This window comes from Acanthisitta chloris, unplaced genomic scaffold (assembly GCF_000695815.1).
Source record: "Acanthisitta chloris isolate BGI_N310 unplaced genomic scaffold, ASM69581v1 scaffold18319, whole genome shotgun sequence".
Classification (NCBI taxonomy): Eukaryota; Metazoa; Chordata; class Aves; order Passeriformes; family Acanthisittidae; genus Acanthisitta; species Acanthisitta chloris.
Genome location: NW_008689963.1, coordinates 14,815 through 28,988, shown reverse-complemented (window position 1 = coordinate 28,988; position 14,174 = coordinate 14,815). Strand labels below are relative to the sequence as shown.

Below are 14,174 nucleotides of genomic sequence, written 5' to 3'. Positions count from 1 at the left end.
ATGGAGATAGTCCTGTGACATAGAGATCAATACAGTCATGGGCTCTGTACTTATGGCAGTGTATAAATTTGTTCTTGCTACTGCCAGGCTGCCCCAAAGAGAACAGGCAAGTAATGAGGGTGTAAAGATGAGCAGAGCCATTCTACAGGATAGTGTGTCTTTTCTTTCTCTCTGGAGCTCCCCTTGTGCACTGGCCCTGGGGTTGTTCCCTGCAGTACTGCTGCAATCCAAGGCAGTGTCTTGAGGGCACAGCCTGGACTGCCACAATTTGCTGTTCTGAAAGGTCATTTATCAAGGTTATCAGTAGACTCAGTTTGTGTGTGTACAGATTTCTTTTGTGCCTAGCTTAGCTTTAACTCTGCGGAACAAAACTATTGCTAAGGGTTTTCAGCAGAAACTATTCTGCAGGACACAAAAATCCTGATTTTATTCATGAGCTGAAGCTCTTTTTCAAAGTCCAACAACTGATTAATTTGTGATTTCATGGTGTCTTGTTTGTTTTCCTTGAAGCTCTTGTTGATGACCTCCTCAAGACTGGTAAGACCTCTGCACGGATTATCAATGGGGGCTGGTCCTTTTGGGGGGCCTGGTCTTCCTGTTCCAGGGACTGTGAGCTGGGCTTTAGGATCAGGAAGAGAACATGCACAAACCCTGAACCGAAAAATGGTGGCTTGCCCTGTGTGGGGTCAGCGATGGAGTACCAAGACTGCAATCCACATCCATGCCCAGGTAACCATGATCATCTTCCTGCATGAATTCAGAGCTGTTCTTCCCAAAACTTAATGGTAGAGCAACAACAACAACAACAAAAAAATCAGTATTTCTAAGCTGCTTTTTAAAAAAAAAATTGGGGGGATTTTTCCTTAATTTTTTTAAAGCTATTGTATATGTGCTCTTTAGCAGTGACTTAGGTTTCACCTCAGCTCAGAGGGTAACACAGCCACATCCTCTAGAGGAAGTAGTATGGTGGCTTGTAGCAGTTTTTTGTTTCAGGAAGGTGTGATGCTCCATCCAGTGGAGGGCATCATGGTGCATCTGCTCCTTGATAAGGAGACAGGCTTAATAAATGTGGCTTAATACTGTATAGAGATGCTTGATGTGGCGGTTCTTCTTGTGAACACTTGTTTCTTCCCCCTCTCCTGCTTACGTATTGTTCTTGCGATGGGCATCTACTCTTGACATCAGTTACCATTTCCTGCACAGCCAGCAGGGAGTATTCTTGCCTGGTTTCCTGGTTTTCGAGTTTGTCCTCATGTTTATGTTGCACTCCTGGTCCAGAATAGTAGTAATAGACCATCAGCTACTGTATTTTCTCTCACTTATCCTTCTCCTTGCTCTGTAATAACTATCTAAACTAAATTTAAGTGATCCTACACGAATTACCTTGCCTCTTTGCAGTTTCAGCAATTACCTACCTCTGGCAATATAGTTTGTGGCCTACACTTGAAAATGCTCTATTATAGTAGTACTATTATGATTCTAAAATTCAATACAAAGATAAAATTCCAATGCAGATATGATCAGAATGTGCAGCAAGAGTGTAGCAGGAGTGTCAAATATTACACTCTATGGCCTATAAAAAGGAAATAACTCTAGCACTATAAAGGCAGCTATTAGTACTATTTTGGAAGCTCTCAGTGGCTTTTCACTAATGTCTGTGCCCTTTCTCTGTGCTGTTTTCTCCCTTTGGACACTATGATGTTTTACAATCTGTTCTGAGTGCATGATTACTATTTCTCTGTGTCTCCCTCCTTCCCTGCCTCACTCAATGTATATACACAAATCCTGGGTTTATCTTGCACCAAGTCATCAGGTTATTATCTTCTGAATTAATGGCATGTGGACCTGCAAACCAGGCAGTGTAGTGGGTGGGAGGTAGGGGAATCAGGGATCTTAAGTCCCTCCCTAGTTTTATTAACCTCTTATGGGGCTATGCTCAGATCATAGAATGGTTTGGGTTGGAAGTGACTTCCATAAGTACAATGCCCCTGCAATGAGCAGAGGCAGTAAATAAAGCCTCTGAGTTTCTGTTTCCTGGAGGAAGGAACTAGAGAAAGGTGCCATGTAAGCTCCACTTAGGTTGTACAGCACTTTTTTCCCGAATAAATTTGCTGTTGCTGTAAGTGAAGTGTCAGGAGAACATTTAATAATAATAGCAATTCTGTTTTATAAAAAGAAAAGGAATAGAATATTTCAGTGAATATTAGTGATTACCATAAAGAATAGTTTCTGTTTTGGCACTTTATGATGCAAAGTCTTTTTCTGCATAGACTTCATTCTGCATCCACAGAGTGAGGCACATTTGTACTCTCTCTTCATGTGAAGTTCTTGTTGTCAGGCCCAAATGTCCTGGGGTGCAGGAATCTGCTAGCTAGTTTGGGCAGGGTGGGTCTGGAAGGTGAGATATTTGGGCTTTCCAGTTTTGTCACAGTGAGAGGAATAACCAATGGCATCTACCTCTCTCTCCTTGCTTTTCAATGTCCTTCAGTGAAAGGCTCGTGGTCTTGCTGGACTCCTTGGTCTCACTGCTCAGCAACCTGTGGGGGTGGACACTACCAGCGCACAAGGACTTGCACCAATCCAGCTCCGTCGAGCGGAGAGGACATCTGCATTGGCCTGCACACCGAGGAGGCCCTCTGCAACACACACCCATGTGAAGGTAGCCAGTTCTCATCCCTGCTCCAGTTAGCTTGGGTAGTGGTGAGAGCAAGGAACATCTGAAAAATGTTTAAAAAATAAATCAGAAACTCCACCAGTTGCAAGTTTTTCTGGCCATTCAGTAAATGTCTGTTGAGCCAGGGAAAAAGGAGGCATCCCAGTTTTCAGCTGCAGTGCCTCACCTTACTCTTTGCCTATCTCTATCATTCTGGTGCCAGAGAGGCAAAATCTTACTTATGGCTGATCCATTTCAAGCAATTGAAAAAAGCAGGAGCTTAGTTCTTCAAGTGGAAGCTTACAAGATGAACAAAAGGGGTCATGAAGCAGCAATCTGTACAGCTGCTGAAGGGACAATCCTTCCTTTTTCATTCACAGACAGCAGATGAACATGTGCTACAACTCAGAGGACAGATTTTAGATCTTTGCTGGTTTTGAGTTACCTTTGTGTATTTCTGATCCAGTGCAGGCTGACTCCTGCCATTAGGAGCCTCAGCAAAACTCTGTGCTCTAACTTGTGCTGGCTGCTTGAGGTAATCTTGGGAGGCCACATTAAAACTTGGAGATCCTGGTGCAACATTGGCCTGTCCAGCTCCTTGTATGTCTTTAAACAGAGAGTTGCTACAGGAGCTTTAAAGACAACTCCATGCTGTGCAGTGCTCCACCAAGGATTGCTTTAGTCCATATTAAGAAAACTACAACCTGACAAGTAGGATGTGATGCTTGCACTGGTGTTTGTATTGAGAAAATCAAATTCACTAAAGGTCTCTGGATTAGATGTGCGAGAGAGGCCTGGGCCAGGATCTAGACCTCCTTCAGCATGGCGTAAGTTTGGTATCTACAAAGCATACTTTTCCTTCTTGTTGACATTGTCTGTGTGTTTTTCTGATCCTGACTTTCAGGTGGCTGGTCAGAGTGGTCAGAGTGGAGCCTGTGCAATGAAGAGGGCATCCAGTACCGCACCCGTTACTGCGAGGTACACAGCCCAGACTCTTCCCAGTGCGTCGGAAACAGCACCCAGTACCAAGATTGCCTGTATAATGAAATTCCTGGTATGTACATAGTCGTCGAGGAGGGAGAGGGTGGGCCAGTTCAGGAGAGCAGCTCATGCCCAGACTGTCAAACTAGGCTGAGAATTTCTCTATTATAAATTGGGGTTGGATGTTTCTAGAAAAGCAAGCAAACAAGCAACCATGTTATAAATTCTCCTGTGGCAGGCAAAGGTTAACTGGCATTCCCTTAGGCAGCTTAAGGTTTCTTTTAAACAGAATTACCTGAATCTGTAGTAAACAACTAGTATTGCTTCACCTGAATTGAAACTTTAAACTTGCATAGTTCCACTCAGGCTGGGTTATAAAAATCATCTCTGTTCTCAGTATGAATATGGGCAACAGAAGGTCCTTGATTTCAGGTATCAAAAGAAGTATCCCAAAAGACTGAAGAATTAAGGTGAGGCAGATGGAGAAAATTGGGGTGTGAGGTGGGGAGATTAATCCAGCGTATAACAGAGCAACACTATTGATGGACAGATGGTCATCAGCATATTCCACCCTGTGTTTTCTGGAAATTGAATCTTGGGCAAATATTTGATATGGGTCTAGACTGAATAATGTCTTTCCATGTGTGGTTTTTTTTTTGTGTTTTTTTTTTTTTTTTTATTATCGTGCTCTGACTTAAAAATCCGAGATCTCTAGGCAATGGTATTCTTTTTCATGGCTTTCTCGACTATCATCTTTCCCCTAAACTGAAGAAGCTAAAGAGTGATCAGGTAACAGTACTGAAATTTTCAGGTCTTTGGAGAGATTTTGTTGCATGTGTTTCAAACTCTGAACTTATTATTCAATTTGGAGAGACTCTCAGCTTGCTGCAGAACATGTGAGCACCTTCCCATGTCTAGAGCACAGGGGGTTTAATTACTTGAAGAAGTAAAGTGATGGCAAAATGACAACTTTCTCCAATCTTCCTTTCTTGGTTTAGTGATCCTGCCAGCCTCCAGCATCGATGAGAGCACGAGCTGTGGAGGTAAAGTACCACTAACTATATATCTTGGTTTTATCTTAACCTGGCTTCTTTTCTCCCTGCGCAGTATCAACCAAACCATTAATCTATGCAGCTCATATCCCACTGATAGCCTTAATTCCACTGGAGTCTTGCTGTCTGAGTCAGACTGAAGGAATGTATCGCATGTCCACTTGTCAGTTCCAAGATTTTTATTTATTTGGGAGTTTGGGATGACCACTGAGGGTCATTAATTACCGGGGAGCAATTGCTTGTCTCTACACAGAGGGCAAATGGTTCAGGAGGAAGGAAGGGATATTCCCATTCCACCACTGTAAGCCTCCAGCTGTTTGGAGGCAGGTGCTTTTAAATAACCTATAAAGATTTCAGTGAACAGGGTCTCTTAGACAGATCCTTTGCTGATATAGGATGAGATTAGTGGTTTATACTTGTCCTCCAAGCGCTTCCTTTCATTCAAGTTCTCACCTCTCACAGAAACTGTGTCTCCTTTCTGCATGTAACTTGGAAAGATCCAGACATTAGTGTCACTTTTCCACTGCCGTCGGAGCCCCCATGATAAAAATGCATGTTTTAAAATGCTAGTTCCTCACTAATGGCCATGCCAATTCTTGCTAGCATCACATCCCGGCTTTCCTGGAATCTAGATGATCTGCAGGCTGCCAAAATCTCTTCTCCCTGTAGAGATCATGACAAAACCAGGCATGCCACCTGTGGCATGGCAATGTGGCCTCTCGGTTTGCAACTGTGGGGCAATCAATGGAATCAAGATTTCAGCCCCTGCAATGTACCATTTGCTTTCTACGTCACTACTTCTCCCTCAGGGGGTGCAATGGTTCTGCCTCAATTCCAGCACCCCTTGCTATGGCTTGCACTCTACTGTTACACACTGTACCCACATTTACTTCTTTTACCACCACCATTGTATTTGCTGTTACAATCTACGTTTTACCATAGCTAATATTATTTATTACTTAGTGTTCTACACTATTTGGCAAAGAAGCCAATCAATAGAAATTCTGTTGATGTATCTCAGAAAATCTATATTTTCAAAGTGATGAACCAGAAGGCTTCCCTCCCTGGGGACTCACGTGCTGCAAATAAAGTAATTTGGTTTTTTTTTCGCTCAGAGGCATCTAAAACTCGTCTGAAAAATCAGATAGGTGTTTCAAAGGTGACAGTTAAATGTAAGAGAGCTTTATGTAGTGACTTGCAAATGTGGCAGTGAAATGAAACATTCACTGCAATATAAGCAAAGCTGGGCAGGAGGAGAATGTGGCAGTGTGTCATGTGCCTTTACTGAGCACAGTTACATACTCGGTGTTTTAGGTCTCGTGAGTGATATAAAACAGGCAGAGGTTTTTAGAAAGGAAATGTCTTTTTTAAAAAAGTCTTGCAGTATTTAGTGGAAAATTATAATATTTCTGCTGGGGTTTTTTTTGGGTCATCATCCAAAACACAATAGAAATTGGTAATCTTGCAACAGAATTTTATAGTGTGGTTTGAAAAATAAATGTAGCTCATCAGTCTAATAAATTCTGTATGTTCCTTGCTGTAATAATAATTGAAGTGCATTACTTTGCTGTAGAACTCTATTAGTTTTGTTCTTTTTAAACTCAGGAGGATATTTTTTAACTAAAGATTACATGAGAGCCATTGACTAATGGGCAGAATCTGCTATTTGAAAAGCATATCAGTTAAAATGCAAGATGGCACCAAAAAAATGCACACCGTGATCAGACTAAGAATGAGCCTCATTTAAAGCCACTCTCTCAGTAGTCCCATTTCTCTGCACACAGTCAAGTCAACACAGCAGTCTGTCCAAATGAATTGGCTTTTTAAGTATTATGGCAACTGCAGTCGCCACCGAGCCAATGTGATGGCCCCCGGGGGTCCAGCAGTCAGGGATCCCCCCCAGGCACTAGGGCCCCTATTGTTCCTGTTTGAGAGATGACAGAGCAAAGGCAGAGGAAAGGCAGTAGCATTTGAAGTCAACATAGCTTATTCTTTTTCTGTAGAGTCCTCCCTGCACGTAGCAAAATACAACAGGGTCATAAAGTTTTGCCACTCAAGATTGTCTTTGATTGCTTCAGCTTCTACTGTTTGTTCTGTTGTCAGTGGAGATCTGCTGGTGGTTGGTTTTACCCTGGGGTGTGAGACTCTGTGAGGTGATGGAGGAATGAGGAATGTTGTTTGACTTTGTCTTCACCCCCACCAGTCAGAGCTGTGAGTTAGATACTTCCCATAATGTGGGATGCACAACTAGAGCTCCTTCCAGAGGTCAGTGCTGGGCTTGGAGGGTGCTGCTGCAGTCCCACGTGGAGAGATCTCTGGAGGAGGCTTGTATAGTCCAAAGCATTTCTGGTTGAAATATTTGCACTGTAGTTACCCTGCCAGCACCTGCCTGCAATTGGCTTCCTATCTCTGCAATTTGTGGAAAAAGCCAACAAAGAAGTGTTTTTCAAGCATTTCTCTCCTTTCCTTTGCCCACCTTATCTTTCCCATTCTCCTGAGGACCCCTATTTCACTGCTAGCAGTACAAATGTACCTCAAAGGTGGTGCAGACAAAGCCAAGGCAATGCCACCCTGTGAGTAAGCAAGAATGCTGAGCACACTTGGATTACATGGGGGAGGAATGTGTATCTCCCCCACCCCACACACAGTCCCATAGGCATTTTGGGCAGCCAACAAAAAGGGTTTTCCCCTCCCTTCCTTCCCCTTCAGAGAAACACTGAGCATTTTTATCCCCTTATTTCCATGACACGCACATGCTTTGGAATCCATTAATGTGCATTGTTTCTATGGCTCATTTCTTTAGCTGTCAGCTTAACATAATGTTTAGTTTCAATATCAATAGAGGGGAGAGAGGAGAGACAGGGAGGGAGCTTTGAGAAAACAATGCATGAACCTGTTAAACTGCACAAGGCAGAGCTGCAGTGGGGAGACTGATTTGCAGGGAGATTATGTCAGGTTATGTTAGAATGTAAGACTCTGGCTTCAACAGCTTATTAATGATGATCCCGAGATGTCATAGCTCTGATTTGCACCTGTGGTCTTGTCGGGGGAGGGAAAAGGGCTGTTCTTTAAAAATAGCATCTCTTGTCATTTCATTTGCAGGTTTTAGTCTCATTCATCTGATTGCCACTGGGGTCTCCTGTTTCTTTGGCTCTAGCCTCTTGACGTTTGTGATTTACGTGTACTGCCAGCGCTGCCAGAGGCAGTCCCAGGAGTCGACCGTTATCCACCCAACCACTCCCAACCATCTCCATTACAAGGGCAACACAACCCCCAAGAACGAGAAGTACACCCCTATGGAGTTCAAGGTAGGGTGCTTGATGAGAAATGCCACAAACAGCTTGATACTACCTAAATAAATTCTGTATGTATGTCATGGTTGGAACTGGGTAGGTTTGTGTTTCTGTGCCCAGCTGTTGGCATTATACATGGGGTTGAAAGGGCATTTAGCCCCACTGTTACAAAGGGGTTGAAAAGCCTCATTACTGCAATGGGATTTTGTTCTGTTTCACAGTCCTGATGAATGCCAGTCTGGCAAGTACATACCAAGATACTCCAGCCCATTCTGACTATTGTATGTATACAAATTGTCCTCTAAAAAATCAGTAAGAGCTCAGTTCAGTGCATTGTTAGTGCGTGGTAAGAGGAAACGGAGGGGAGGAAGAATAAAAATGGAAACTTCATTAGACAAATAGCTGGGAAAATGCTTATTGGTAGGATGAGATTCTGGAAATTCTTTGGGAACTGCCAAATTGGAGTGAATGAGAAAGCAGAGAGGGTTCTGCCCTCTCTATCAGTACTGGACAGAACTTACTATAGGCAGCCGTGCAGAATTCAGTGACAGCAGCAGAGTTGGGTGCTGAAGCCTTAGGACATGAGTGCTGAAGTGGCATATGCTGTTGGCATGTCTGCTTGCTAAAGAGAACACCACCTATTATCTGAGCAGATAGGGCTTAGAGTGCTAGAGACAATATGCTGAGACAGTAGTGCATCATCGTGTTTGAGCATCTGTCTCCTGGTGAAGCTTGGGATCAGAGAAGTGAGCAGTGGGATGGGTGGAGAGGCTTCATGTCAACACAGGAGGAACAGCCTGCCTAGGGTCACTTGAACAGTGTGTAGCATTATTTGGGACATGAACACAAACCAGAAGGAAGCTCTGCAGCTGCTTGTTCCTTCATACAGCTATGTGCTGTTGACATTTTGATTGTCTGTTTCTGCTGATCTGGCCTGGCTTCTAACTAAGAACCAACAATAAGATCAGCTGTGAGACCACTGCCATAGTCTAAACTCCCTGGGTTTTGAGGACTGTTTCTGTGTAGGAACTGTATAGCGCTGAGCACAGGATGACTCCTCATACATGGCCATGATTTGCAGTGTGAATGTGCATCAGAAATAAGTACTTGCGTCAAATAATCTGAAAAGAGTCAATGTTGTTTTGCTATTGTAAAGGAAAACAGTTTGGGCTGGAAAATAACTGACCAGTTTGGCAATAAGAATGTGGTGAATTCCATGTGTTGGGCATTGCAACCTCTTGGAGGATCCTGCTGCCTATAAATGCAGTCTCAAAAATACATTTGCTAGCAGCATAAGGCTACAGTTGCATACAGTTTAATAAGAGTGCAGCATCATAATGCAAATCAGCATGGATTTGAGGAAAGTAAATCATGTCAAGCAAATTGGATTCCTTTTTTAAATTAAATAAATATTGATCTAGATAGGAGGGAAGCAGCAGACATATTGGGATTTTCAGAGACTTTAACAAAGTTTCACAGGATGTATTATTCTACACACTCTGCATATACAGGTTAGGTAATCAATTATTAAGACAGGTAAAGAACTGGGACTTGATCCTGGAAGCATCAAACTATGAGAGTAATCCTTTCAGTTGTGTGAGTAGCTGTGGTAAAGTCAATAGGAAGACCCAGATTAGGAAGGCTTGCAGGAATAATGATACAAGTGAGAGTATTCCCTTGTTTCTCACATAGCAAACAATGAAGAGAAGAGACAAATTTATTTTTGTGGCCAAAAGCACGTAGTTAGAGAGCTGGATTTGTGTTAACATTTTCTTCATGATTTATATTGTGTTGTCATATGTTATCAGATGATGCTAAAATAAGCAGAATGGTTAAAATTTAGAAGGATGAGGTTGTTCACGGAACGATCTTGATCAATTGAGTAAATGGGTTATGAAATGCACTATGTCTATGTCAAGTGATGCAGTGAAGTAGAAGTAATAACAAAGCGAAGCAAAGTTTAAAATAGCAGCAGATTAGTTAATGTAATGTCAGGAGGGAGTTGACCTCTTTGATAGATCCACCTCTGAATACTTGATCTAGTGTATAGCAACAGTGAGCAGCTGTTAGAGTCTTCTTTCGAGGGACATAAAGAGCTTAGGCATTAGATCAAGTTTTGAAAAGTCTGGTTTATTTAAAGGAAGGCATTAGCTAGCAGAGACTGTATGATTTAGGCTGGGGAGGGAAGGGGTTTGGACACAAGAAGAGATAGACCAGATGGGGCTTATTTATAGAATGTTAGGAAGTGAAAGAGTTCAAGTGCATAAATCTGCAGTCATTGGACAGACCAAAACTAAATGTTTAGGAGCAAGGGGCTACTTGCCGAGAAGAACTTGAAGCCATACACTTTCAGAGTAGTGAATGAGGCAGAGATTTACAGAAAGGCTAAAATCTATTTATCAAGTGAAGCCCCCTTTTCACCATTCCTCTTGAATGTTTCCTTATGCTCACCTTCTCCATTGGTGCTCCTTTCTTGGCTGAAAAATCTCCCATTTTATACTACAGATTTGCCGTTCCTCAGTGCTCCCTTGAAGCATATAGCATTAGTGAAGTAAGAGGAAGGCTCTGTGTGCTCTGTGCTGTGTAATTACTTACAGAACTTGTTATTAGCCAGCTTTATATTTAGGAATAACTGGCAGGTTTTTTCTAAGGGTCAGGAGGGAGTTTTTCATAAATTCAAGGAGCATGTGTGGTTTTATTGTGGTGCCACACAATTAACATTCAAATGATGGAGGAGCTTAAATTCACCTCCTGAATATGGGGGCTGGACTGAGCTTGAATAGGGGCCCATCTGAATTTAAAATATGTGTGTATGAAAGAAAGTGAAAACACCTGAAATTCCAGATTCTAAACCCAAGTAAGTTTCTATTCAGCAGCTACCAAGAACACCACTGTGAACTTTTTTTAGGTAATAAAAGCAAAAGAGTAATTGTAGGTTTGTGTGTGTGTGTCTGTGTGAAAGAGTTAATAAGTCCACGACTAAGGAAATATATGGTGTGTAGACTAATTTTCAGTAGCAGAAAATGATAATACACAATGACTTGATGGCAGCAGAAGGCTGGCCATATGCACAAGTCTATTATTTTCTATTCTTTGATAATAATAAACCTTCTGCAACCATCTTTAGTTTGTTTTCATCTTGAAATATCTTTGCCCTCCAATCAGCAGGTGAACACTGTAGAAAGTTTGGCACAATGTTGCATTCAAATATACAGCACTGAATGCGAACTCATAAATCAAGGTGAATTTTATATAAAGGCAGATTTTAATGAAGGAAGTGCTAGTTGATATGAGCCTTGTTGGACATTTCAGCACAGCAATGCAGTAATGCAGATCAGATGTAAATATCATACATAATGGTGACCTATTGATCATTTAGCTGACGCTAACTCACACAGGCAGTGTTTTGCAGAAGCGTGTTTTATTTTTGCTGGCTTCTTTTCCCTCCCTGTTTTGCCTTCTCAAGAATGCTGTGAGGCTTATTATTAGCTATTTTAGCCATGATGTCTCAAAAGATTTCATGCATATGCATTTACCAGCAACACGTTGAATTTGATTTGTTATTCACAGATTGTAGGGAAGAGACCTTTTGGGTCACCTAATAAGCAGTTCATGTTTCATTAATTGGTTGAAGTTCAAACAGCACTCTGACAATATTGAAGACTGTGCAGAACAAAAGCATAATGAAATAAAAATTATCTGCTTTTCACATTTTGGCATGACGGGTTACAGAACCACCTACAACCTTCCCAGTACTGCCACGTCGATTAGTTAATAACTATCAAAGCAGCAAGGGGATCCTCCTTTTGAACATCTTTGCTTCAGCTACTCAATGCCTTATCCGAGTTACTTCTTAGAGTCATGCTGATGGAAAGCCAGATGATCCTGCAGTAGAACTGGGAGGATGTAGGGTCAAGATTGAGCCCTTGTGAATTAGGAGCTCTTGGAACAGCCACACATGGAGAAAGGGTTTGGATTGAACTTCTTCCTATTGCTAAACCCTCTGCCAATAAAGAGAGCCAACATTTTATTCTACTCAGGATTTGGAGAGACAAAAGCATCTGCATATTGGTCCAAATCCAAAATCCAATGGCCTTTGGATCAGGCCAGATGGGATCAGTGAGAAATGTAAGATTGCAGGATGGTTATGGTGATGATTCTGCAGATTTTCTTTTCGATTGTGCTGGACAGACCTCCTTCTGTCCTTCCTTCCTTAAACACAGTTTTAGTCATGAGTCACACAGTCAAATTCTTTCTGTACTGATGCTTCAAATAAGCTGAGGGAGCACCTAAGCATTGCATCTGCTCTGGCATCACCACTGCTCTCATAGAAGCTGAGTGCCAAACACTGAAGCAAAATAGTCATTTATGTCAAGGAGTAGTTTTATTGTGGGAAAAGATGAGGTGAGAACTGAGTGAGATTACAGGATATGGCAATGAAAGAGGGAAACTTAAGTATCTGATGTATCATTTGATACCTGAATTTTCTTGGGCATTAGAACAATACACATTAACTTCAGTAGGGCTGTGAGTCCTGCACTTGCCTAAAATTATACAGCAAATATAGATGCAGCCACCAGAAAACAGGGGGAATGTTCAGTAGATTACTTGGGACACTCTCTAAATTAGAAGATGCAGTGAATACTTTTTTTAATAAAGTGAGAACAGTGCTGTTGGGAATCAAATGGCAGTGCAGAGCAGACACTCCTTGCGAAGGACTCTGGACCCTGTGATCCACATTTCATTACTAATCCCAAATAATTCATGGCAATAAAATACCAACATGGAGAGTTAAGAAAGAGAAACCAATTCTGTCTTTGGAAGAAGGATCCTTCTGAATAAAACAACAGGCTAGGTGCTTGGTGTGGCTTTCAACATTGCAAAGAAGTAAAGCTCAGGGTATAGGAAAGTGGATCTCTGTATGGATTTTAAATGTCTCTCTCTTGGTGATGGTCATTTTCATTGCTGCTGAAAATCACACCTCTTTTTATAGCAAAGAGACAGCCAGTGGTGTAAGTTTAAATAGCTTTAACTACTGTTAAGTGCCCTAGAGGAATGTTTGTCAAAGTCAGACTTGTTCTCTGAGGATGTTTGATTCTCCATGGAAAATTTTGTGTTTCAGTGTCCTGTCGCTTAATTTGATATGTTGCTAGTCCAACTAAAATTGGCTAACCCATTTATTTTTAGTGATCACAGCACATAGGCTGATAGCACTGTGATAGAAGGTTTTTTTTCTTTTCCCAGTGACCCTTTCACTGTGCATCATTCAAGCCTCAGGAAGTGGCTGTAAGGTTCACACATAAGGCAGTAGTTGGTGATACCCAGCATCATCAATAAGTTATCAAGTCTCCCTTAAGTATTAGCTTTAGCTGCATGGCATTTGAGAGAGAGATTCAGCTGATGTAATCACCTGGAAAAAAAATAAATACACGTATATATATATAAATAAATATAGTAAATCAAATTGAAACATAAATTCTGTTCCCAGTGAATTTCATGTTCAACAAAGGCTATTTCTCTTGAACAAAGTGGCATTTAAGAACATTAAGTGCTTGAATGGTAGAGTATGTATTTTTAGTACTTACCATGAATATAGTATTATTTGAAAAAGAATAGTAGGGGGCAGGGGGTTGTATTGGCAAAGGAGCATTGTGCCCTTTCTTGTATGATCCTGCAGTTGCAAATATCACTTCAGGGGACTCTTGATTTGCATAATGCCTGCTATGAAGGGAAAGCAAGAGAGCTTACTGATGGGGAAAAAAGGATTAAGTGGTGCGTCTCAGTCAAAATCTATTAGTGTCTTTTCTTTGCTTTATATCATTGGCTCGAGTCAAATTGAGCAGTCAAGCATGCCTGGAGGTGTGGCTGTCCTGGCAGAATTGTGTCCATAGAGGGATGTGCATCTCCTGGCAGTGTCCCCACCCCACGGCAGCAGGGGCTCAGCAGGTTGCTGCGTGCAAGTCACAGATATCACACTCTCATAGATAAAGTATTTAAGAGTAGGGGAGACTGCCAATCCAGATCTGAATGTTACCTTGCTCCTGCTCCCTCTGGGATACTAAGCAGCTGCTCACAGCAATCCCCCAGTGGGATTTGGGTCCCCACTCCATCCGCTTTTCATGCAAACCCTTGTTGCTTTACAGGGCTTGTTGCTGCTGCCTGTATGGTGGGAATCCTCATTGTTCCCTCTGTCCC

General features: G+C 41.9%; 1 protein-coding gene across 1 annotated transcript in view; it reads left to right on the top strand.

The window, feature by feature from the left end:
- Positions 1 to 14,174, top strand: part of SEMA5B (sema domain, seven thrombospondin repeats (type 1 and type 1-like), transmembrane domain (TM) and short cytoplasmic domain, (semaphorin) 5B) — a gene marked incomplete at its 5' end in the record, with an annotated part of 37,288 nt that overhangs the window by 12,269 nt on the left and 10,845 nt on the right. Inside the window, 5 exons of the mRNA XM_009081639.1 lie at positions 511 to 729; positions 2,489 to 2,659; positions 3,558 to 3,707; positions 4,633 to 4,677; positions 7,789 to 7,994. Coding sequence (XP_009079887.1) covers positions 511 to 729; positions 2,489 to 2,659; positions 3,558 to 3,707; positions 4,633 to 4,677; positions 7,789 to 7,994 — 791 coding nt within the window. The remainder of the gene's footprint in view (positions 1 to 510; positions 730 to 2,488; positions 2,660 to 3,557; positions 3,708 to 4,632; positions 4,678 to 7,788; positions 7,995 to 14,174) is intronic.